Below are 25,855 nucleotides of genomic sequence, written 5' to 3'. Positions count from 1 at the left end.
AATTTTTAGTGATGCAAGGAGTGTCCTTCAAGCTATGGAAGCTTTTAATTCTAATAACCCTCTAGTTTTAAAGATTTTAGAATGGCTTTTCCTTATTGGACGGAGAGGTATAACAGTTCAATTTTGTTGGGTTCCAGCACATGTAGGTGTGTCCGGGAATGAGAAGGCAGATTCACTGGCTAAGGAGGCTGCATCAGAGTTGCTGCCAAGAAGATATCCCATTCCCTGTAATGATTTCTTACCTGACATCAAGAAATTGGTTTGCAATAAATGACAACAGCAATGGGATAGTCAAGATGGCAATAAAATGAGGGAAGTAACAAATGACATATCTCCTTGGAGGTATAATATGATGCCCCGAAAATGGGAGACGTCTCTTTGTCGTCTCCGTATTGGTCACACTCGGTTGACACATGAGTTTCTGTTGAAGGGCCAACAGCAACCGTATTGTGACAACTGTTTAGTACCTCTAACAGTAAGGCATTTGTTGACCGAATGCCCCAATTATGACAAGATATTTGTTTGAGGCTCGAGGTGAGGGTGGCAGGTTCATCCTTGCCAAGATTCTTGGAAATGATGTGTCCTACCATGCAAGTGGCATTTTTAGATTTCTTTCAGAAGCAGGTCTTCTGAAAAATATTTAACTTTTATGACATTCAATTTTTATGATTTTAATTGAATACTCTTTTAATTTTTTATTTTATTTCATTTTTTACTTTTGTATATATAAATTAAATGTTACCGGCGTCAATGACCTTAGATGTCAGGATGCCTGAAAACTTTAAATCATTCATTCATTCATTTACACACATTTGCCCGCCAGCCCTGTCCTACAAGACAAGTCCTACCTCTAAGTGAAAGTGAGCATTCATCTGTGTGTGAAGGAGGGGAGGGGTAGCTAGCTACCACTCCCCTACCCCCCCCCCCCCTGCTAACTAGCGCGGGGGTAATACACCCTCGTTAAATTCTAATGGCTCGCCATTTCAGCTGCGCTAAAAGGTAAACCCTGTGTAAATAGCTAAGGTTTGTATGGTTAGGAAAAATACAAATTATCTTCGAATTTGTCATATCAGTGGCGAAGAATGACAAGGATTATAGATATAGTTTTTACCAAAAAAAAAGAGACGTAAATAGAGGGAGATTAATGTACAGGTATAAAGTACAGTGCAGTACTGTATAGGAATTTCCTAACTCATACCCCTATCAACTTACCCTCGTGTATGTGATTGATTTTAATTACTTGGAGTTTCTTCCTTACCCACTCCAATTTGTATGTATCTCTGGTTTACAGATTGCTAAGTAATAAGATCACTGGACATGGAAGATGAGGACTTCGCTAGAGTAGAAAGTTTTGACTTCCTAAGACAGTTCTTCAATTACAATATTCAAAGTACAGTGCAGTAGTTAGTCAGCTTTCGATGCTTTCCATAAGTAGGCATGTGGACATGAATAGAATTTATAGTTGTTCCGTAACCGAAATACAAACCACGCTATTTACAAAGGGTTACCTTTTAGCGCAGCTGAAATGGCGAGCCATTAGAATTTAACGAGGGTGTATTACCCCCGCGCTAGTTAGCGGGGGGGTAGGGGAGTGGTAGCTAGCTACCCCTCCCCTCCCTCACACACAGATGAATGCTCACTTTCACTTTTGGCTCGGACTGTGACAGACGTCTCTGTCTTGGTCCTCTCTTGGCAGTCATTGTTTGTTTTGTCTTTACTTAATCGCTTACTTTTCATTTACTCAATATATATGTAAACATGTTTTCATGTTTGTATATATATTTGAGTATAGAAATAAGTAAGTTTCCTTTTCAGAGTTGTGTGTGTAGTGTACGATATCTACGTGGAGTCCTCGGCAGTTAGGCCACCACGGCGTAATTTTATGGGTGGCGATCGAGTTTGACTTATGTCTTTCTCTCTCTCTCTCTTGAGGTCGTTCACCCTTTTACTACGTGTTACTACGCCCTTGTAGCTTCCCTTCCGTGTGGGGGGGGTTGCTACGCCGTACGTTTGTCTCAATTAGTTATGAATCTAATTTTAGTAGAACGATTCCTTTCGGGGTTTTCGTTCTTTCTTTAGTGTTCATTCATTTTTAAATTACATAATTACATAGTTACATAATTATAATTGTTATAATTCTGTTTTGGTTACAGCTCTCCTTCCGTGAGTGTAAGTGGTTGTGAAAGCACGTGCCTGTTGTGTAATTCTTGTTCCTTTCCCTCGGGATTCCTCTTCGGAGCCTTCCCGGGGGAATGAATGTGTACTAATATTTTTTGTTTTATTTTTTTACAGTTACCGATCTAGTTCGTTTCTGTAATATGGCAATGGTGTGAGCTGTCTTGTTGAGTCCTGGGGATTCGGCTGTTGCTGCCTCCCCCCTTGTATTTTCGTCAGGGGCGTGTCTCCTTCTACTGGAAGTACTCCCGTGACGACGGACAGCTCTCCAGTTCATTTTAGAACTCTCAGGAGGCTTGCCTCCTTGGGCGGGTAACTTTCCTTCCAAGGGAAGTTTTTCCTGTCCAGGCTTGAGTTTTTCCCCTTTTGGGGGGTTCTTCTCTTGCCTTTTTTTTGTGCGACTATGCTCTTGGTGCTGAGCGGTCACACCTGCAGTTTCGCTCAAGGGGCTGGGCAACTGCAGGAGCTCCTCTTCGGAGGATTGCTCCTTTTAGGTCACTGGCTGACCAGTCTCTTCTACGAAGTGTTTCTCTTTCGTTCGTGAGAGAGTACACTCATAGACTCCTCTTCGGAGGTTTCTTCTGTTGCTATTGCTGTTGGCCTCCCTCGCCGTAAGGCCCACCGTCCACCTCGTCGTAAGGGCCTCTCATCTCCCTATAAGGGTGCTTGAGGCGCCTTTTTGAATCTCCGTTTGCAGCCTACAACTCCTTTTTCTCGATCTTCCGCCTTGGTGCAGATGGACAGCAGTCTGATCTCATCTTCCGACGGGCAACGGTCTTCCCGACGGACAACGGTCTTCCGACGGACATCAGTCTCCTGGCGGACAACGATCTCTTCGGGGCAAAGGGTTGCCTCCCACGGGGGTTCTTCCCTTGCGTGTCAGGGTTTCCCTGCGCGCCCTTCGGCTGTGTTCTCTCCTGCTCAGTGTTAGCGCACAGGCGCTCTTCTGCTCATCAGCGATCTCCTGTTCGTCAGCGCTTTCATGATGATCATCCCTGCTGTTCCTGTTGGTTCCTGTTACGCGCCCTGTGCGCCCACGTTCGCCCTCGCGATCTAGAACTTCGGTTCAGGTCGGGGTCAAGGACTCTTCTTCTATGCGCAGGCTTCCACGTGTAGCCTTCTGCTCGTCAGCGATCATCAGCTCGCCAGCGATCACCTGTCTCTCGGCGATCTCCGGATCGCCCGCGTGTGTTACAGCCGGCACGCCAACGTTCTCCAACACTTCTGAAGGAACATGGTTCGCCAGCTACTAGCTCACCTGCGCATGCTGATCGCCATCGCGCGACCCTCAACTGCGGATGCTGATCGCCATCGCGCGACCCTCAACTGCGGATGCTGATCGCCATCGCGCGACCCTCAACTGCGGATGCTGATCGCCATCGCGCGACCCTCAACTGCGGATGCTGATCGCCATCGCGCGACCCTCAACTGCGGATGCTGATCGCCATCGCGCGACCCTCATCTGCGGATGCTGATCGCCATCGCGCGACCCTCATCTGCGGATGCTGATCGCCATCGCGCGACCCTCAACTGCGGCGATCGCCCACCTGCAGAGGCTGCTCGCCATCGCGCGACCGCTCACCTGCGCATGCTGATCGCCATCGCGCGACCCTGGCATGCTGATCACCATCACGCGACCCTGCGCATACTGATCACCATCGCGCGACCCTGCACATGCTGATCACCATCGCGCGATCGCCCTCCTGCACATGCTGCTCGCGATCGCTCACCTTCGCATACTGCTCGCCAACGCACGATCGCTCACCTGCGCATGCTGCTCGACCATCGCGTCGGCATAATACAACGCGCCATCGCCAACCTGCGCGTTAGCGCTCACCAGCTCACCACCGATCGCTTGTTGATCCATATCGCCAGCGGTCTTCCTCGCCCACGCGGCAGCGCGTTTCCTCGCCATCGCGCTAACGCTTGCGTTCGCCGCCTCGGACTCGCGCTCATCCACCTGCCCACCCTCACGACCGCTTGCCTGCGCGACCGCTCGCCTGCGCGCCCGCGAGCCCGCGCGACCGCTCGCCTGCGCGCCCGCGCGACCGCTCGCCTGCGCGCCCGCGCGACCGCTCGCCTGCACGTCAACGCTCATGCGCGTCCGCGCCCATGCTCTCCGATGTTCGCCCACGCGCGAACCAACGTTTTTCCATCGCGCGGACGGATGGTGTTCCGTCGCGCGAACCTACAGTGTTTGTTCGCACAAACGTCGGCTTATTTCTTGCAGTATCCATTGCTCGTCTATGGGTTATCGCTCGCCGACCACCAGCTCTCGCCCTTCCTACCACGCTCGCCCTCCTTCTGCGCTCCTTCGCTCACCTTCGTTTGCGTTACCGCGCATGGGCGCTTCCACGTTCGCCCACGCGAAAATCTTTGAATTACCGTCACGCGAGCTCCAGGGCGATTGCGACCACGATTCCCAATGGGGTTTTCGCAGCATGGCCAGCCTGGCGAGTTCTTCTGGAGCGTATTTCCAGAACACGGCCTCACCCCGTAAACGCAGAGCATGGCACTTGCAAGAATAGGAGATATACCTCTTCCCTTGAGGCCTCTTCTCCAGCAATAACGGTCTTATTGTCTTTCGGCGGGAGGAAACTCCTTTCCGCTCTCGGCAATGAAGCCTGTCGCTCAGCCTTTCCCTGACCTTCAGGCTTAAAGGAATAACTTTTTCCTGCCCGCTGGATCTATCCTCCCTCATGCGAAGCTACGATTGTCCCTGCCCTAGTCGGAGGAAGACCTCCAACTTGGAGCATGGCTCGGACTTTTAGTCCTTTAAGAGATCTTCTCAAGACCCTTTACGACAGGCCTCGGATTGTATTCCGCCTTGGGTCTCCTGCTCACTCTGACCACGGCCAGTGTGTAAGCAATCTTCTTGGTCTCTTACGACTCCCCCCTTTCTAAGGAAGAGGGGAAGGCAACATTCAGGCTCGCTCCTGAGTTGTTGGCTAGACTCAGAATCTGGGGGTCCCGGCCCTTCGGTCCGATTCATTCAAGATTTCGAGTCTCCATTCTGTATCTGATGTCCCAAGACCTTCTCTTTCTTGCCAGTAAAGGAATCGAGAGGTTAGCGCTGGGAACAGCTGCAGTTTGTCCTCAGTTGCAGCCGATTTGGGAGCACAAGGAGGACATGGGGGAGAGTCACCAGTATACCTCTTCAGCCTGGACTCAAGGACATTCATCTCGATCTGTCTCCAGACCCTCCCCCGTCACGTCGCCCTACAGCACGATGTTGGATACATCGCAACGTCCCTCGCCTTCGAGTAATACTACTCTGTGACGCAGGTGCTACAAGCTGGAGTCTAGAAGCGTCTAATGACCTTCGCAGCCCGCTTCCTGCAGGGCGTAACCCACAGGAGTCTCGATACGTTTTCTATCGCTCTGTGGTGGCTACACAACAGCTGGTCTAACCTCAGGCTCCTTTTTGGACAGGTAGCAGAAGGTTGAGGGCATTGTTATCAGGTTTTAGTCTGCATGAACGAAAGAAGTATGTCTGGCCCCTACTTCTTTCTTCATCATCCCCTCTACGGGGAAGCAGCATCCTGGTCTCTGCATAGCTGACCTCGAACCTCTGCAGGTAAACCATGCTTCCTTGTGTTCCGAGTATTGAGTCAATACTGTCGCGTCCCCCATACCCTGACGAGGTGGTATTGGGAACGTCCTAACCCAGAGTTCCTTCTGGAACTCCAGGTCAACTGCCTAGGACGGGTCACACTTCTTCCTTCACACACAAGCTTACGTAGGCCACATGGTTCCTTGCTCGCCTGCGCGCCCGCGCGACCGCTCGCCTGCGCGCCCGCGCGCCCGCGCGACCGCTCGCCTGCGCGCCCGCGCGACCGCTCGCCTGCGCGCCCGCGCGACCGCTCGCCTGCGCGCCCGCGCGACCGCTCGCCTGCGCGCCCGCGCGATCGCTCGCCTGCAAGTCAACGCTCATGCGCGTCCGCGCCCATGCTCTCCGATGTTCGCCCACTCGCGAACCAACGTTTTTCCATCGCGCGGACGGATGGTGTTCCATCGCGCGAACCTACAGTGTTTATTCGCACAAACGTCGGCTTATTTCTTGCAGTATCCATTGCTCGTCTATGGGTTATCGCTCGCCGACCACCAGCTCTCGCCCTTCCTACCATGCTCGCCCTCCTTCTGCGCTCCTTCGCTCACCTTCGTTTGCGTTACCGCGCATGGGCGCTTCCACGTTCGCCCACGCGAAAATCTTTGAATTACCGTCACGCGAGCTCCAGGGCGATTGCGACCACGATTCCCAATGGGGTTTTCGCAGCATGGCCAGCCTGGCGAGTTCTTCTGGAGCGTATTTCCAGACCACGGCCTCACCCCGTAAACGCAGAGCATGGCACTTGCAAGAATAGGAGATATACCTCTTCCCTTGAGGCCTCTTCTCCAGCAATAACGGTCTTATTGCCTTTCGGCGGGAGGAAACTCCTTTCCGCTCTCGGCAATGAAGCCTGTCGCTCAGCCTTTCCCTGACCTTCAGGCTTAAAGGAATAACTTTTTCCTGCCCGCTGGATCTATCCTCCCTCATGCGAAGCTACGATTGTCCCTGCCCTAGTCGGAGGAAGACCTCCAACTTGGAGCATGGCTCGGACTTTTAGTCCTTTAAGAGATCTTCTCAAGACCCTTTACGACAGGCCTCGGATTGTATTCCGCCTTGGGTCTCCTGCTCACTCTGACCACGGCCAGTGTGTAAGCAATCTTCTTGGTCTCTTACGACTCCCCCCTTTCTAAGGAAGAGGGGAAGGCAACATTCAGGCTCGCTCCTGAGTTGTTGGCTAGACTCAGAATCTGGGGGTCCCGGCCCTTCGGTCCGATTCATTCAAGATTTCGAGTTTCCATTCTGTATCTGATGTCCCAAGACCTTCTCTTTCTTGCCAGTAAAGGAATCGAGAGGTTAGCGCTGGGAACAGCTGCAGTTTGTCCTCAGTTGCAGCCGATTTGGGAGCACAAGGAGGACATGGGGGAGAGTCACCAGTATACCTCTTCAGCCTGGACTCAAGGACATTCATCTCGATCTGTCTCCAGACCCTCCCCCGTCACGTCGCCCTACAGCACGATGTTGGATACATCGCAACGTCCCTCGCCTTCGAGTAATACTACTCTGTGACGCAGGTGCTACAAGCTGGAGTCTAGAAGCGTCTAATGACCTTCGCAGCCCGCTTCCTGCAGGGCGTAACCCACAGGAGTCTCGATACGTTTTCTATCGCTCTGTGGTGGCTACACAACAGCTGGTCTAACCTCAGGCTCCTTTTTGGACAGGTAGCAGAAGGTTGAGGGCATTGTTATCAGGTTTTAGTCTGCATGAACGAAAGAAGTATGTCTGGCCCCTACTTCTTTCTTCATCATCCCCTCTACGGGGAAGCAGCATCCTGGTCTCTGCATAGCTGACCTCGAACCTCTGCAGGTAAACCATGCTTCCTTGTGTTCCGAGTATTGAGTCAATACTGTCGCGTCCCCCATACCCTGACGAGGTGGTATTGGGAACGTCCTAACCCAGAGTTCCTTCTGGAACTCCAGGTCAACTGCCTAGGACGGGTCACACTTCTTCCTTCACACACAAGCTTACGTAGGCCACATGGTTCCTTGCGGAGCAAGGAACTTGTGAGGTGCAGGGACTCCTTTTCTCGAGTGCGACTCACTCGGATTCTGAGTCCCCGGGTAAAGCCAAAGCCAGTATGGCTGGGGACTTTCCACCCTACCTAAGGGGTAAGTCACCCTTTGTAAATAGCGTGGTTTGTATTTCGGTTACGGAACAAATGACAAATTCGAAGATAATTTGTATTTTTCCTAACCATACAAACCTTAGCTATTTACACATATTTGCCCGCCAGCCCTGTCCCCCAAGACAAGTCCTACCTCTAAGTGAAAGTGAGCATTCATCTGTGTGTGAGGGGGGGAGGGGTAGCTAGCTACCACTCCCCTACCCCCCTGCTAACTAGCGCGGGGGTAATACACCCTCGTTAAATTCTAATGGCTCGCCATTTCAGCTGCGCTAAAAGGTAACCCTTTGTAAATAGCTAAGGTTTGTATGGTTAGGAAAAATACAAATTATCTTCGAATTTGTCATGTTTGTCCACAAATGTGAATAATTTTGGGCATTAATATTTACTTATACAGTACTGTACTTTATATATATAAATTTAACAGTACAATACAGTATTTTAATTAATGTATGAGAATAGCAGTATTAAAGTTCATATAGGAAATCATAACCATTTTGGAAGTTCATAAGTAATCAATGAATTTTGTTATTCAGATTTAAGCTTTTACCCTGACTTTATAATTTCTATTTCAGACTTCTCAATAGACAAAAAGTAATATGCTAGAAAGTCGCCGTAAAACTTATGCCGAAAAGGTTCATGTGTCGCCCTTAAAGAAAGTTACATTTTATGGACCTGTTACAAGTAGGTAAGTAAACTATAGCTAACATACTCCCTGAACTGTGATTAGGTTTAGGAATAAAAAATTGTAATTTGGTTATTTTGTAATTACTGTAATGTACATTATCCAAATTCATCATTGAAAGTTGAATTTCTTGACAAATAGTAATGTAGATCTAACCAAAAGGGTAAAAAATAATGATATGGTCTGTCGTGTGAGGAAGGTGAATAGATTTGCATAATGATCTAAATTGTGGTAGGTTGTTATGTATCACTTGTACTGAATAAATCCCCTGTTTTCTTCAGTTCTGGAGATGAGTGATTTAGAGTACAGTAAAATATGAAATCAAGGAGTCTATTATAGCTGGATAAGTGTGCTTGAATGCCTTTGCCTGACAAATGGTTCTTTTTTTACTTAATATGAATATATTTTGAATATAATATACAGTAGTAGCTAATTTAAATAATGTACTGCAAAATCAAGAGAAAAGTACAAATAGTAAAAAATAAGGAACTGATAAGCCTTACAATATATTTTCTTATAGGGTATGGTATCTACAAATATGAAATCTGTACTGTTGTGATAAGGGATTTTGATGAAGAAATACCACTTTTGACTTTACACAATGTTACAATAAGACCTACTGTTATATACTACTGTATACAGAGTGTTGAGAAACTTCTCTGTTGTTCCTTGAATAACTCCACAATAGGGGATTTTGCAGGTTTCTATAAAAGCATCCATTTTTTTTTTTATTTATTTATTTATTTTTTTTTTGTTTATTTTTTACAAAATCTAAATTCTCCTTCTTGTGATCACTCCTCCTTTTTTTGTCACTAGATTATTTAGATTCTCTGGTGGAAACAAAGTTATAGAAAATTACAGATACTAAAGAACTAACTTGTTTACAGTTTTAAAGGTATAGACAGTCATTAGACTTTGAATAATGATGATGAAGGAAGAAGTTTGTGGTTGAGGTATATAATGACCCAAGAAAGTTGATAATCACAGTGATAGATTAGGCAGATGTTCTCTGAAAACCATAGAAGAACTAGTGAAGGAGAAATAAGGAGCAGATATCCCTTTGCTGCCCAGTCCACTTGATACAATAATAGCGGCCTTCAAGAGAGGATGATACTGTACTTTGATAACAGACTCTTGTGACCCTCTCCATTTCCATGGATAAATCTCTCTATTTTAGTTCAGATGAAATGTTAATGAACTAAAAGGAGAAGTGAAGGCATAACTAATTAGCTTGTTTTTCTTAGGTTACTATAGTTGGACTGTGTACACAAAAAATATTTTATTTTGTATAATTTTGTTTTATTAAGTTCCTAACTTTGTCTATGAACTACATTAAGGCATAAGAAAATTTGCATTTTATAATTTTTATGAAAATTTCATTTAATGCATTAGTGTAGGAAATTAATTATGATATTCTAAAATAAAGAAGGAAAAGTCCAAATACAAACATACTGTATTTAGTTAAATATAAAATGTTCACATTTATAGCATGGAAATATTTCTTATTTATGCCTTCCCCATTGTTTAAGATTAATTGGAGCTAATTTTAGTAGTTTTTAATCATAATTTTGTTTCAGAAAAGGGGAACAACTTCGTCATGTGGGAAATGAGACTGTATCTTCAAGAAAAACTATATTTTCGACCTCGCAGTCTTCTCGTGGCAAACATGACATTGACTTTAGCTCAAAAGAGCACTTACGACCTAAGGGTAGTGAAGAGAGACCACACTCTAAAACATCTGTATTAGGAAAACAGATGAAAACCAGATTGAATTGTAATCATACTAAACCAAAGTGTGAAGCTTGCATTGCCAATAAAAAGAAAGAAGCGAAACAGAACCATAGATCGCTTATAGCAGACATTCCAAGACTAAGTCATGTTTTACCTTCAACAAGAAGTCATCCCAGAGGAGGTACGGATGGTAGAAAACTCTATGATCAAGGAGATGAAAAGACTTCCTTGTCCATTTTGGATGTAACCTGGAAACCTGGCCTGGATACTTATGCTGAACAGCAAAATGGGATTGATGATAATATTAGTTACTCTGATGGCAATGATTTTAAATCCAAATATTCCTCCGAGGATGGGACAAGGAAAAAGGTTCAATTTGCAGATGGAGTTGCTAGTAAAAATGAAGATAACTCCAAAGATAATCATTCAAAAAAAATCAGTGCAAGTGATTCTGTAAACAGAAAGAGTAATGATTGGCAAGGCCGCCAAAGAATAGGTAACAATTCATCAAATGCAGAAAGAAGACTGGGCATGAACAAAAGTGACACTAATGCTGAACACATAACACATGATAGGCATAATAATACATCAAATAGAGAGGATGAATATGACAGCACTACCTCAGATCAAGACACAAGGAGGCCGGGAGATAACGACACTTGTAAAATATGTGAATCATTGAAACGCCCTTGTTCAAAGCACTCAAAAGTCAATCCTATATCAGTATCTAAAAGAGACTGGTATCCATCAGAAAGGCACCGATCTCATTCTTTACCCATTTCGTCATCGAGCTCAGAAATTGACGAACACTGTCATTTGTGCCAAAGATACGGTAAAAAGCACTACTTCATAGATGACTCGGACTCCTGTGGTCTCTGTGAAGCTCCGTACAGAAGTCAATATAAGTTGCCTAGTTGTTTGCATCACAAGACACCAGAAACTTCAGCAAGAAGGAAATTATTAAGACCACCAATTCACAAACAACTGTCTACTCCATTATTTTTTTCTGATGGAGAGGAAGATTATTTATTTAAGAGAAAGATTCCTTATGAGCCTAAGACAGAAATAGTCAAAGATTTGAAGAAGAAACTGGAGGATGAGTATCTTCACAAAGAATATTTGGTAAGTACACTGTCATTCCATTTCAGCATCAATGGTGTTACATTTTGAATCCATCCATAGTTTGTCATATTTTAGTCAATTGTAACTTGTAATTGTTGAGTGCTATTTAAAACACAATTATTTATTCAGTTTCCTATCGGAATAGGGTTTGTTATTATAATTCCCTTCATGATCAAGTTTTGACGTCAAGGCAGCAGACGCTTTATAGATTCTTTATTAGGTTATGAAAGTTCAGCTGTGTTGCATTTTGCCATTTTCAAAGAAGAAATTGGCGTGATTTCAAGACTGAAGTACAAAAGATGGTACATTGTGACCAAGCCATTTTTTGCTGTTAGATGCTTTATTGTCTCATTACTGAACTAAAGTCCCCAACTCTATTGGAAAGGAAGAAAATGGTAATTTTTTTTATTTTTTGTGGTAAATCAGTATTAATTGAGTTTCAAGAGAGGAGCAGTATGAACATCAGGCAAGTATAGAGGTAACAAATTTTATTGAAAAATTATATTACTGTGATAATCTAGGTATGCAATGCAGATACAGTGTGTATATGATCTGAAAAGAACTGTTAGGTGTATTTCATTAGGCATTTGCATGACAGTTATATACAGTAGTGCATGTGTACAGTACAGTACTCTCTGGTATAGTGAGGGTATAGACTGTGAGAGATTTAGAAAAGATATATACTGCAAGACAGTTCTTTGCATGTGTATTTGAATTAATTTTTCATTTTTTATATTCTCAACCTCAATTTTGCAGAGAAAGAAAAAAAATTTCCACAGACGTTGGAGGTCTTGGGATGCAGAAGACTTAGAAGATCTTCGCAATTTTCGTCGTCATAGGTGTGGAAACCTTCCTGAATATGTTCCCCAACACAAATGTAAGTGTATTGTGTTTTCAGGCATTTTGTGGTGCCTTATTAGTACAGTATTGATCCTCTCCTTTTGAAAACCAAAATTTACGGTAACAATATAATGTACAACATCCATTGTACTAAAACACAGAACTCCAGTGCTGTATAAGTGTTGGTACAGTACTCCTATTTGGCATGTTGAAAATAGCAGTTGAATACGTTTGGAATGGTTCCTTAGGTAATCCATTATTTTTATACACAAGTATCGTAATGGCTTTAGTATCATGCATTTGGAGATTAATTTCGCATTGATGTACTGTACAGTTAAGTTCAGGAGTCGGCCGACACTCTTTTATGTCTATGAATCAATCGTACCCTTTAAACCAGGAAGGTAATACAGTGAACCCTCGTTTATCGCGGTAGATAGGTTCCAGACGCAGGCGCGATAGGTGAAAATCCGCGAAGTAGTGACATCATATTTACCTATTTATTTAACATGTATATTCAGACTTTTAAAACCTTCCCTTGTACGTAGTACTGTTAACAAACCACCCGTTAATGTACAGAACACTTAATGCATTTACTACAGCACCCTAAACTAAAACAGGCACAAATATTAAAGGCGATTTTATATCATGCGTTTCCTAAACACCTAAAAAGCACGATAAAAAATGGCAACCAATGTTTTGTTTACGTTCATCTCTGATCATAATGAAGAAACAAACTCATTTAGTGTACAGTACACATATATGTATAGGTTAGTTTTTGCATCGATTATATTGATTATACAGTACTGTATGTTGATTTGTTTATTACCAATGTTTTAGTTTACGTATTTTTCTTAGGACTTCCAAATGAAATGTTTTTCTTTATGACGACGCCTGAAACGACGGCGTGTACGCTCAGTAAACAACCACGCTCAGAACAAAGAAGGCATTTAACGCGCATGATGATAGTGATAAATAATGATACAGTACATACAGTATTTACAGTAAAAGCATTTACAAAATATGTTACCTTACAAATATAAATTATACAGTATTGTACGTAGCAAAGCAGGAAAACAATTTACGAGAGAGAGAGAGAGAGAGAGAGAGAGAGAGAGAGAGAGAGAGAGAGAGAGAGAGAGAGAGAGAGAGAGAGAGAGATTGTTTTACGTACGTAAATGTAAATTTTAAACAAAAAAAATATGATAGGTTACAACATGTAGACTTTTAAAACCTTCCCTTTAACTTAATGCATACAGTACGTACAGTACTAAACTATAAAACAGGCACAAATACAGTTTTAGAATGTACAGTAAGAATATTAAAGTAAAAAATAAAGATTGTTACTGTACTCACCACGAAAGAGGTTGAAGAAAAACTTGAATGGTGATGGCGATGAATTTGCTGCACAGTAGAAATGATGATGATGAAGCTGATGATGTGTTCTACTGTGCAGCCAATGATAGTATTTTACGTCTCTTCAGACGGAGGTGTCTTTTCCTGGGACACCTCTTCAACTTCTTCCTGGGAAACTTCAATTTCTTCCGAAGGCGTACTAGCAGGAGGAACTGGCTCTTTTTTGCGAGGCTGGAAGAACATTGTGATCGGAAGTTGTTGCCGCTGCTTCTTTTTTCGATCCAAGAGCATTTTGTAGGGAGTCATTATGTCATCAACCTTGTTGCAGAATTGCATCGAGCGAATCATATCCTCGTCCCACTCTTGCAACATTTCTTTCAACTCCTTCGCATGGTTGCAGGCCTTGGCAAGCCGTTCTAATGTTAAGCCCGTTTCTTCGACATTTTCTTGGGTCTCTTCCTGGGTATCACTCTCTTCCTCACTTGCCGATTTCGTCAGGTCTTCGAGGTCTGCGTCAGTTAGGGGCTGGGAATGGCAGTCCAACAACTCGTCGACGTCTTCAGTCGTCATGTCGCCAAACCCGTCACCTCCAATTATGGCAGCCAACTGCACAGATTTCCGTATTGCAGAGTGTTGGATTTCCGACGGAGTAAATCCCTTGTCGTCGTAAACAATATCGGGCCACAACTTCTTCCAGCTCGCATTCACGGTTGCAGGTTTCATCTCTTGAAGTGCCTTCTGAATATTCTGCAGGCACGTGGCTATGGTGTACTGCCGCCAGTACGCCTTCAAGTTAAAATCTTCATCCTCGTCATCTTGGGCAGCATCCACACACGCAACGAGGTCCGCCAAGGTATTCTTCGTGTAGAGGGCCTTGAACGCCCTGATAACCCCCTGGTCCATCGGTTGAATTAATGACGTGGTGTTGGGTGGCAGGAACTCAACCTGAATGCCCTCATGCGACAGGTCAGTTGCGTGTCCACCAGCGTTATCCATAAGGAGAAGGATCTTGAATGGCAAGCCCTTCTCTAAGAGATATTTGCTGACTTGCGGGATAAAACACTGGTGGAACCAGTTGGAGGTCAGCATCTTCGTAATCCATGCTTTTTGATTATGCATCCAGTACACGGGAAGGAGATTCTTATTTTTATTTTTCAAAGCGCGAGGATTTTTCGACTTATAAATAAGCCCTGGCTTTAACAAAAATCCAGCAGCATTGCCACACATCACGAGGGTAATGCGATCCTTGAATGTTTTAAAGCCAGAGGCTTTGGCTTCCTCTTTGAACAGGAAAGTTCGCGACGGCATTCTCTTCCAAAACAAGCCAGTCTCATCCATATTAAAGACTTGTTCCGGCTTGTATCCACCTTCGGCGATAATATTCTTGAACGTCTGGTTCACGTAAGTTTCAGCAGCGGCAGTGTCAGCGGAAGCAGACTCCCCATGCAGGGAAACGCTTTTCAGGGCGAAGCGTTTCTGAAACTTCGCGAACCATCCTTTGCTTGCGGAAAAACGTTTCTGAGGCTGGGAATCAGTGGATGTCCCAGGTTGAGGATCATCTGCATCATCATCATCTTCAGCATGGTTGCCGTCGTCGTCTTTAGGTTCCTTTGCAGCAAAATTCTCATATAAGCTCAAAGCCTTTGTTTGGATGGTGTTCGTATCCAACGCTATGTTCTTCTTCCGGCAGTCGGCAATCCACACAGCTAAAGCACCTTCCATGCGTACGATCGTTTTATTACGCGTTGTAACGACTCGCTTCGCTGATCTGCTAAAGGTGATTGCAGCCGTCTTTCTAATGTTCGCCTCGTCCTTCTTGATATAGCGAACAGTAGATTTGTTGATGCCAAAATGGCGGCTGGCGGCCGCGTAACTTCTACCATCTTTTAACATGTCGAGAAGCGTAACCTTCTCAGCTATCGTCATCATCCTTCGGTGGCGTTTAGGCTCACTACCAGCCTTAAGAGAAGCAGAACGCTTGGGAGCCATTACAGTAGGATTTACAGTAACAAAAAGTTCAACTTAAAAAAGTCGCACACAGCACAGATTCACACAATTAAGAACGTCTACTCAGCGATACACGGTAACAGAGAGTGAACGATCCAGCCCCGCGAGAACTTTGATGCTGCGGGTAGGAGATGCGGGCAAAACACCAATCACAGGCTAGATAACAAAACTTGAGTTCTGATTCGTCATCTATCAGCGCTTGAACCAATCACAACCCGTCTTACAGTACTATGATGCGTTGGTTACCTACTCATAGAAGATGCCCCGTGCATACCGAACGTACGTAGATTAAGTACAATACCGTAATAATAATAAATAATGATAATAATACTGTACAGTAATAATAATAATAATAATGATGATAATAATAACAATAATAATTTTATTAACAACAACAACAATAATAATAATAATAACAATAATAATAATACAGCTTTACGTACGCTATTTTACGCCTCTCTCTCTCTCTCTCTCTCTCTCTCTCTCTCTCTCTCTCTCTCTCTCTCTCTCGTACGCTTATTCGAAATGTGATTTTTGCAAAAAAGAATATTATTGGATGCAGTACTGTACTACGTACGTATACATACAAAAGATTCATGAAAAAGAAGCACATCCATAACAGTACACACCATTCTAATATGGTATGACTGCATCTGATTTGCGTTTCATGTTCGATTTAATTTTACTACGTACTGTATACAGTACTGAATTATCGTATGATCACATTCTCTTTTCGTGTTTTATTTCTTTCTGTGCTGAATTATATATCATATGTAATGCAATGAACAATCAGTAAGAACAGATATTACTAATTACAGTATTAATGGAATTACAGGTAACAAAATATCGTATTTGGTTGTCTTCAGATTTCGCGGTATTTTAGAATTTTCCGGAAAATCCGCGATATGTATATATATATGGGTTATGGGAAAACCCCGCGAAGTGGTGAATCCGCGATTGTCGAACCGCGAAGTAGCGAGGGTTCACTGTAGTTTGCAAGTTTGGCTGACTATTGAATTTAACTCTTCTTTCCCACTGTTATCCTTACATAAAGGTATCCTCTTCCACCAAACCTCTTCTCTTCATAACATCCTTCACTTCATGTCACCATCTAATTCTTTGCCTCTCTCTCGATTATCTCTCCCGTACAGGTTCCTCCCAAGCCCTCCTCACTCCCTCCCCACCACCCATCTTCAACATGTGTCCACACCATCTTAGGCGTGACACTTTTATTACCTCTGTGATCTTCATTATGCCTGCCATTCTTATTTCATCCTTTTCCAATCTTTCAAGCAGTGATATTTCTATAATCCACCTAAGCATTCTCATTTCAGTTCTTTCAAGCTTTGCCTCCTCTTTTCATCTTGGAGCTTACATATCTGATCCATACATTGACACTAGTTTGTTCCGTAACCGAAATACAAACCACGTTATTTACATTGGGTTTACTTTCGGCGTAGCTGAAATTGACGAGCCAATAGATTTTAACGAGGGTTAACTACCCCCGCGCTAGTTAGCGGGGTTAGGGGAAGGGGTAGCTTGCTACCCCTCCCCCCCCACACACCGGTGATTTGCTTCACTTCACTTTTGGCTCGGACGATGTGCAGACGTGTCTGTCTATCGTCCTCGTTGTTGACAGCCTTAATCTTTTTTCTTTGCTTTTCCTCAGCTGTGTGTTTGAAGTTGGCCTCGCCCTTTGGTTTCCATCATGCGCAAGTGCCCTGGAATTGCCGGACGCCCTTGCGGTACCTTCATGTCTGTGGTGGAGGCAGAGGCTTCCGACGGGTCTAGTCAAACCTCTGCGGCTCCTGATGTGGATGACGTTGCTGAAGGCTCTCCTCCCCCTTCCGTACATTCTTCGAAGGGGGAAGGGAGTCCCACGGGCTCTTCTGCGGCTAAGCCTCCCCCTCGGGGGAGCGCTCTGACTGAGACTCCTCTTCGGAGGACTGATGATCCTGACGACCTCCCTCGTGGCCGCCTTCGCCGTAAGGCTCATCGTCCGCTTCGCCGCAAGGGCCTCCCGTCTCCCTATAAGGGTGCTAAGAGGCGCCTTTTCGAGTCTTCGCCTCCTCCGTCCTCCGATGAGGACTCTCCTCGCCGTAATCAGCCTGCAGCAGCCGCGCCCTTAGACCTCTCCGGGGATCGTTCTCGTTCTCCAACACCTTCCAGACCTTCCGCTTCCGGTGCAAATGGCCAGCAGTCTTCTGACCTCGTCAGCCGACGGGCAACGGTCCCTTCGGGGCAAAGGGATGTCGCCCACGGTGTGGGTGCTTCCCTTGCGCGTCAGGGTTCCCCTGCGTGCCCTCCTGCGCGTTCACGCGTAGGAGCGCACCAGCACTCTCCTGCTCATCAGCGTTCTCCTGATCGCCAGCGCTCTCCTGATGATTATCGCCCCACTGCTCGCCAGCGCTCTCCTGTGGACATCGAACAGCCTTCTGTTCCTGCTGCGCGCCCAGCGCGCCATCGGTCTCCTGAGCGCACTAGATCTCCTGCCCGTCAGCGCGCACCTGCGCTTCCAGTTCCTGACACGCGCCCACACTCGTCCAAGCGCCATAGAACTTCGGTTCGGGACATGGACAATGACTCTTCTTCTCCTCGCCCTCGCGATCCTGCTCGTCAGCTTTCTCCAGCGCAGCAACGCGCACGGTCTCCTGCGCGTACTTCCAGAGTTCCTGTACGCCCACGCGACCACGCGCCTCCTATTCCTGAGCCCGTTCGTGAGCGTTCGCCTTTGCGCGTCGCGTCGACAGCTCCTGCACAGGATTCCACGCGTCGACCCCCTGCTCACCAGCGATCCCCAGCATGCCAGCGATCTCCGACGCGTCAACGTTCGCCCGCTCGTCAGCGATCTCCTGCGCGTCAACGGTCTCCAGCACGTCAGCGATCCTCTGAACATCGGCGATCTCCAGACCCCCCGCGTGATCCATCGCCAACGCGTCAGCGCCCGGAGGATCTGGAGAGACATGGGTCTCCTACAACCAGCTCGCCTGCGCGTTTTACGCGCCATCGCTCGCTAACGCGCCACCATGCGCCATCGCTCGCCTGCGTGCCAGCGTTCGCCAACGCGCCATCGATCGCCTACTCACCCTCGCTCGCCCACGCGTCACAGGTCTCCTGGACATCATTGGCAGTGGTCTTCGGAGCGTTCTTGTTCGCCCACGCGCCAGCGCGTTCTCTTGCCCGCGCGCTCACTCCCCCGCGCGCTCGTTTGTCTCCGCGCTCCAACAGCCTCTCGCGCGCCACTCTTTAGTATCGCCTACGCGCGAGCGTCAGCACGACCCCCGTTCGCGTCGGGTTCTGCAGCTCGCGGCAGCAGCAGGGACGCGTGTCGCCAGACCGCAGTCAGGATTGCCTCCGCCTAAGCACAGGTCTCTTTTACAGGATAAGGAAGGCCCATCGGAGAGGTCAAAGCAATTTTCTTCCCCTTTTTTTTACAGGCAGGTCCAGTGGTGTCCACTCCGAAGGATCGCCCAATCCCCTTCCCTCCAGCGGGAATTTCGGACTCTGTGTCCGTGTCTCGGCAGTCTTGGTTTGGTCCTCTGATGCGGGCGTTAGTGAAGGCTATGAAGCCGGCACTCGCTGATCTAGGACACAAGCCAACGACGGTCTCGCCCCTGCTGAAGAGAAGGAGAGGAGTGGACTTCGTGGTGACTTCTCCCAGGGAGAAGTTGGTTCCTAAGAGGTCCGTCAGGAAGGCTCCGTCCCATTCGCAGTCGTTTTCTCCTTCTCCCGAGGACGAAGCCTTTCCGTCCTCAGGAGAATCCAGCGAGGTGGCGATCTCTCCCTCGGCACCAAGGGAGAGTCATCTCCTCGTGGAGGGGAATTGTCTCGCGTGGAAGGCGCCTACCAGACCTCTTTGCTGGAGTCGTGTATCCCGCCCAGGAGGGAACCCAAGGACTCCAAGACGGTTCCGAAGTCCTCTTCTCGAATTCGTCAGGAACCAGCCGCACCCCGGGAGAACGTCCACGCGTCTCCCCAGGAAGAGATTCCGGGGACAGGAGACTTAGCTGTCAGTCCGCAGGGAGGAGAGCAGCAAGAGTCTGAGCACGCCTTCTGGCAGGTCTTGGGCCTGATGAGACAGCTCAACGGGTTCATGGACCCTGTGATCGCCCCCCGTGAAGGCAAGGACACGGTCCTAGATCAGGTTTACGGAATTCAGAAGCCCCCAAAGGTCAGCGCGGCTCTGCCCTGGTCCCAGGGGCTGAAGAGAGCCAGAGCCAGGGCCAATGCTCAGCTCGCAGTACTCGCTTCCTCCAGTCGTTCCTCTGCCGGGAACAAACTCCTCCCACCTCCTCGTCTCCAGCAGAGGAGGTATTTTGAGATCATGGGGGAGTCTAGCCTCGCTCTTCCCCTCCACCATTCAGTAGAAGAGCTTACTAGGGGAGTTCCTCTGGAGAAGCTCTCCGCCCGGCAGGTGACGTTCTCGGCGTCGGAGATCCTAAGCCATGAGAAGGTTGCGAAATGTGCCATGCAGGCCACTTCGTGGCTGGATGTCTGGCTAGGTTCTCTGGGCATCCTATTGCGCTCCGAAGATCTGTCTAAGAAGAGCAATAGGAAGGCCCTGGAGACCTTCCTCCTCTCGGGCACTCGCTTCATCGAGTTCCTGGCACATCAGGTTACCAACCTATGAGCCAACTCGGTGTTGAAGCATCGTGATGCAGTGACCAAGAAGTTCCATCCGAAAGTCCCCGCCGTGGATGTCTGCAGGCTCAGACACGCCTCCCTCCTTGGGGGAATTTGTTTGAGCCCCAAGACATGGAACGAACAGCTGAGAGGTGGAGGAAGTCTAGCCAGGACTCCCTCCTCCATAGGGCCCTTGCATCTCGGCCCTACAAGCCTCCAGCTCCGCAGCAACATCAGCAGCAGCCTCGCAAGACACCGAAGCAGGCTCCGACAGCTAAGAAAGTGGTGTCTAAGCCCCAGCCCTTTCCTGCCAAGGACAAGAGGGGCGGTAAGTCCTCCAGGGGAGGCAAGACTCCTTGAGGGAGCGGCCGCGGCCGCAAACGCTAGGAGTGGCAGTCCCCCTGCGTGTCCACCTGTGGGGGGATGCCTTCAAAGTTGCGTGCACAGGTGGCAGCAACATGGGGCCGATGCTTGGACAGTCTCCGTGATCGGCCAAGGGTATCGCCCATTCACGACATCTCAACCTCCCCTGACAGCGAATCCAGTGTCGTTGAGCTCCTATGCCATGGGATCGGTAAAGGGGCTAGCCCTTCGGGCGGAAGTCGAGACCATGCTCAAGAAGGATGCTCTCCAGAAGGTCGTCGACGGCTCCCCAGGCTTCTTCAGTCGACTCTTTCTTGTAAAGAAGGCGTCTGGAGGCTGGAGACCCGTCATCAACCTCTCAGCTCTGAACAAGTTTGTCAAGCAAACTCTGTTCAGCATGGAGACAGCGGACACGGTCAGACTTGCGGTGAGACCACAAGACTTCATGTGCACACTGGATCTAAAGGACGCGTACTTCCCGATCCCAATCCATCCGTCTTCCAGGAAGTACTTGAGATTCAGCCTAGACAGCAAGACCTACCAGTTCAAGGTGTTGTGCTTTGGTCTCTCCACAGCTCCTCAGGTGTTCACCAGAGTGTTTACCCTGATTTCGTCTTGGGAGCACAGGAACGGCATCCGTCTCCTCCGTAATCTGGACGACTGGCTGATCCTAGCAGATTCGGAGTCGACCCTTCTTCGACACCGAGACAGGCTTCTGAAACTTTGCCAGGATCTGGGGATCGTGGTAAATCTCGAGAAGTCCTCTCTGCAGCCGTCCCAACGACTGGTTTATCTAGGCATGTTGTTAGACACCAATCTCCACAAAGCCTTTCCATCAGACGACAGGATAGCAAGGCTGAGGATGGTGGCGGAACCCTTCCTCAGGCGAGAAGAGCTTCCTGCCCAATCGTGGTTGCGTCTCTTAGGTCACCTGTCCTCCCTGGCTCGTCTGGTTCCAAACGGCCGTCTCAGGATGAGATCCCTGCAGTGGCGGCTCAAGTCCCGGTGGAATCAAGGATCCGATTCCCCGGACTTCCTGGTCCCGATAGGACCTTCGGAACAGGCGGACCTGCGGTGGTGGCTGGTCGACGAGAACCTGCGAAAGGGAGTGGATCTTCTTGTCCTCCCCCCGGAATTGACACTGTTTTCGGACGCGTCAAAAGAAGGGTGGGGGGCGCACATTCTGAACCAGAGGACCTCAGGCCTTTGGTCAGAATCAGAAAAGTACCTGCACATCAGCCTGCTAGAAATTAAGGCCGTTTTTCGGGCTCTTCAACAGTTCCAACGGACCCTGGCGGGTCACTCCGTGGTGGTGATGAGCGACAACACCACGGTAGTGGCTTATATCAACAAGCAGGGAGGTACTTTTTCGCAGCAGCCATCCCATCTTGCAGTAGAGATTCTGAGGTGGACCGAAGTCCACTCAATAACACTATCAGGTTGCTTCATTCCTGGCAAGAGAAATGTGTTCGCCGACAGTCTGAGCAGGGCTTCGCAGATAGTGAGTACCGAGTGGTCTTTGGATCCTCAGATAGCCAACAAAGTCCTGACTTTGTGGGGTTCTCCAACAGTGGATCTGTTCGCGACAGCTTTGAATTTCAAACTGCCCCTGTACTGCTCCCCAGTCCCGGACCCCAAAGCACTCTGGCAAGATGCTTTCCAACAACGGTGGGACAACATCGACATGTACGCCTTCCCACCGTTCTGTCTGATGAGAAGGGTGCTCAACAGGACCAGACTATCGGTCAACTTGTCGATGACTCTGATAGCTCCGCTTTGGCATCACGCGGAATGGTTCCCGGACCTTCTGCAGCTCCTGACGGAGCTCCCGAGAGAACTTCCCCCACGACACGAGCTACTCAGACAACCACACTGTAACATCTTCCACAAAGCCGTAGCCTCGCTTCGGCTTCACGCCTGGAGACTGTCCAGCGTCTCCTCACGGAGAGAGGCTTTTCGCAACAGGTTGCAGAGAGGATGTCTCGGCACCTGCGAATGTCCTCTGAGGGAGTTTACCAGGTGAAATGGAGAGTCTTCTGTGGTTGGTGTCGTGGGAGGGGTATCTCTCCACTTGATGCCACTATTCCAGCAATAGCGGAGTTTCTCATTTATTTGCGGGAGGAAATGCGCCTTTTGGTCTCAGCGGTGAAAGGCTATCGCTCAGCCTTAAGCTTGGCTTTTAGGCTGAAAGGAGTGGACATTTCTTCCTCGCTGGAACTCTCTCTACTCATACGTAGCTATGAGCTTAACTGCCCTCAGTCAGAAGTGAGACCTCCTCCTTGGAATGTGGTTCGGGTTCTCAGGGCTCTTAAGAGTCCTCCCTTCGAACCATTACGCCAGGCCTCTGATCGCCACCTGTCTTGGAAGACGGCTTTCCTGCTCGCTTTGGCCTCTGCCAAACGAGTTAGTGAACTTCATGGTCTCTCGTATGACGTCGTCCATTCAAGGGGATGGGGGGAGGTAACGTTCAGGTTCGTCCCTGAGTTTGTTGCCAAGACTCAGAACCCTGGAGTGCCGGACCCACGGTTCGACTCTTTCAGGGTCGCAAGTCTCCGTTCTGTAACAAGCGACCCAGACCAGCTGCTATTATGTCCAGTGAGGAGTGTGAGGTGTTACTTGAAGAGAACAGCTGCAGTTCGTCCTCAGGTGCAAGCATTGTTTGTTAGCACAGGCAGGACGAAGAGGAGGGTCACCAAGAACATCATCTCGGCTTGGATTCGAAGGGTTATCCATCACGCCTTGAATCCGGACCCTCCTCCGTCACGTCGCCCTAGGGCACACGACGTCAGGGGCATCGCTACGTCCCTGGCCTTCAAGAGAAACTTCTCTGTGACGCAGGTGCTTCAAGCTGGGGTCTGGAAGCGTCAGACGACCTTCACAGCCCACTACCTGCAGGACGTGACCCACAGGAGCCTCGATACCTTTTCTATCGGCCCTGTGGTGGCTGCACAACAGCTGGTCTAGCCTCAGGCTCCTTTATGGACAAGTAGCAGTAGGTTGAGGGCATTGTTACCCGGTTTTAGTCTGCGTGAATGAAAGAGTATGTCTGGCCCTTACTTCTTTCTTCATCCTCCCCTCTCTTGGGGAAGCAGCATCCTAGTCTCCGCATAGCTCACCTCAACCTCTGCAGGTAAACCATGCTTCCTTGTGCTCCTAGTATTAAGCTTAATACTGTCGCGTCCCCCATACCCTGACGAGGTGGTATTGGGAACGTCCTATCCTGGATTCCTATCTAAAGGTCTCAAGGTCAACACACATCTTATGTAGGCCACACGTTCCTTGCGAAGCGAGGAACTTGTGAGGTGCAGAGGCTCCTTTTCTCAAGTGCTACTCACTGGGAGGCAGAGCCTCCGGGTAAAGCCAAAGCCAGTAAGGCTGGGGACTTTCCGCCCTTCCTAAGGGGTAAGTCACCAAATGTAAATAGCGTGGTTTGTATTTCTGTTACGGAACAATGACAAATTCGGAGATAATTTGTATTTTTCCTAACCATACAAACCGTAGCTATTTACACATATTTGCCCGCCAGCCCTGTCCCCCAAGTCAAGTCCTACCTCTAAGTGAAGTGAAGCAAATCACCGGTGTGGGGGGGGGAGGGGTAGCAAGTTACCCCTTCCCCTACCCCCGCTAACTAGCGCGGGGGTAGTTAACCCTTGTTAAAATCTATTGGCTCGTCAATTTCAGCTACGCCGAAAGTAAACCCAATGTAAATAGCTAAGGTTTGTATGGTTAGGAAAAATACAAATTATCTCCGAATTTGTCATCTTATTACTGTACTATAGATCTTGAGTTTTAGCTTGATGGGCTCTTTTTTTTTTTATCACATACCACATCTGCTACCGCCCTCCACTTTCCACAAGCTGCTTTCATCCTATTCTCAACTTTTGCCACACATCCTCCCTAGTGGCTTGTGGTAGATCCTAAGTATCTAAATTGTTCCGCCTGTTTTACAACTGAACCTTTACTTTTATGCATAATTATCCTGTCCCTACCATACTTACTGCTCATTATAGCTTCAGTCTTACTCTCATTTACTCTGAAGCCACTCATCTCTAAAGTCTCTTGTCACTCTAAAACTCTTCTCTGTTAGTCTTCCTCATTTTCAGTGGTAATTACCAAATCATATGCATATTGAATTTTACTGAACTTTTGTACATACATACATATACCAAGGCACTTCCCCCAATTTTGGGGGGTAGCCGACATCAACAAATGAAACAAAACAAAAAGGGGACCTCTACTCTCTACGTTCCTCCCAGCCTGACAAGGGTCTCAACTGAGTTCAGCTGGTACTGCTAGGGTGCCACAGCCCACCCTCCCCCGTTATCCACCACAGATGAAGCTTCATAATGCTGAATCCCCTACTGCTGCTACCTCCGCGGTCATCTAAGGCACCAGAGGAAGCAGCAGGGCCTACCAGAACTGCGTCACAATCGCTCGCCATTCATTCCTATTTCTAGCACGCTCTCTTGCCTCTCTCACATCTATCCTCCTATCACCCAGAGCTTTCTTCACTCCATTCATCCACCCAAACCTTTGCCTTCCTCTTGTACTTCTCCCATCAACTCTTGCATTCATCACCTTCTTTAGCAGACAGCCATTTTCCATTATCTCAACATGGCCAAACCACCTCAACACATTCATATCCACTCTAGCTGCTAACTAATTTCTTACACCCGTTCTCACCCTCACCACTTCGTTCTTAACCCTATCTACTCGAGATACACCAGCCATACTCCTTATACACTTCATCTCAAACACCTTCAATTTCTGTCTCTCCATCACTTTCATTCCCCACAACTCCGATCCATACATCACAGTTGGTACAACCACTTTCTCATATAGAACTCTCTTTACATTCATGCCCAACCCTCTTTTTTTTTACTACTCCCTTAACTCCCCCAACACTTTGCAATCTTCATTCACTCGCTGACGTACATCTGCTTCCACTCCACCATTTGCTGCAACAACAGACCCCAAATACTTAAACTGATCCACCTCCTCAAGTAACTCTCCATTCAACATGACATTCAACCTTGCACCACCTTCCCTTCTCGTAGATCTCATAACTTTACTCTTACCCACATTAACTCTCAACTTCCATCTCTCACACACCCTTCCAAATTCTGTCGCTAGTCGGTCAAGCTTCTCTTCTGTGTCTGCAACCAGTACAGTATCATCCACAAACAACAACTGATTTACCTCCCATTCATGGTCATTCTCGTCTTGT

At 47.6% G+C, this 25,855-nt stretch overlaps 2 protein-coding genes across 2 annotated transcripts in view; both read left to right on the top strand.

Annotated features, from left to right (window-relative positions):
• Window positions 1–8,502, top strand: part of LOC137648207 (uncharacterized) — an 88,538-nt gene extending 80,036 nt beyond the window's left edge. The window contains exon 5 of the mRNA XM_068381132.1: window positions 8,480–8,502. Coding sequence (XP_068237233.1) covers window positions 8,480–8,502 — 23 coding nt within the window. The remainder of the gene's footprint in view (window positions 1–8,479) is intronic.
• Window positions 1–25,855, top strand: part of LOC137648711 (uncharacterized) — a 130,926-nt gene that overhangs the window by 80,255 nt on the left and 24,816 nt on the right. Inside the window, exons 2-4 of the mRNA XM_068381750.1 lie at window positions 8,480–8,592; window positions 10,167–11,442; window positions 12,199–12,319. Coding sequence (XP_068237851.1) covers window positions 8,504–8,592; window positions 10,167–11,442; window positions 12,199–12,319 — 1,486 coding nt within the window. The 5' untranslated portion in view covers window positions 8,480–8,503. The remainder of the gene's footprint in view (window positions 1–8,479; window positions 8,593–10,166; window positions 11,443–12,198; window positions 12,320–25,855) is intronic.

The sequence above is a fragment of the Palaemon carinicauda genome, chromosome 10 (assembly GCF_036898095.1).
Source record: "Palaemon carinicauda isolate YSFRI2023 chromosome 10, ASM3689809v2, whole genome shotgun sequence".
Taxonomy (NCBI): Eukaryota; Metazoa; Arthropoda; class Malacostraca; order Decapoda; family Palaemonidae; genus Palaemon; species Palaemon carinicauda.
Note: the sequence above shows the minus strand (reverse complement) of the source record. Positions and strands in the feature narration are given on the sequence as shown.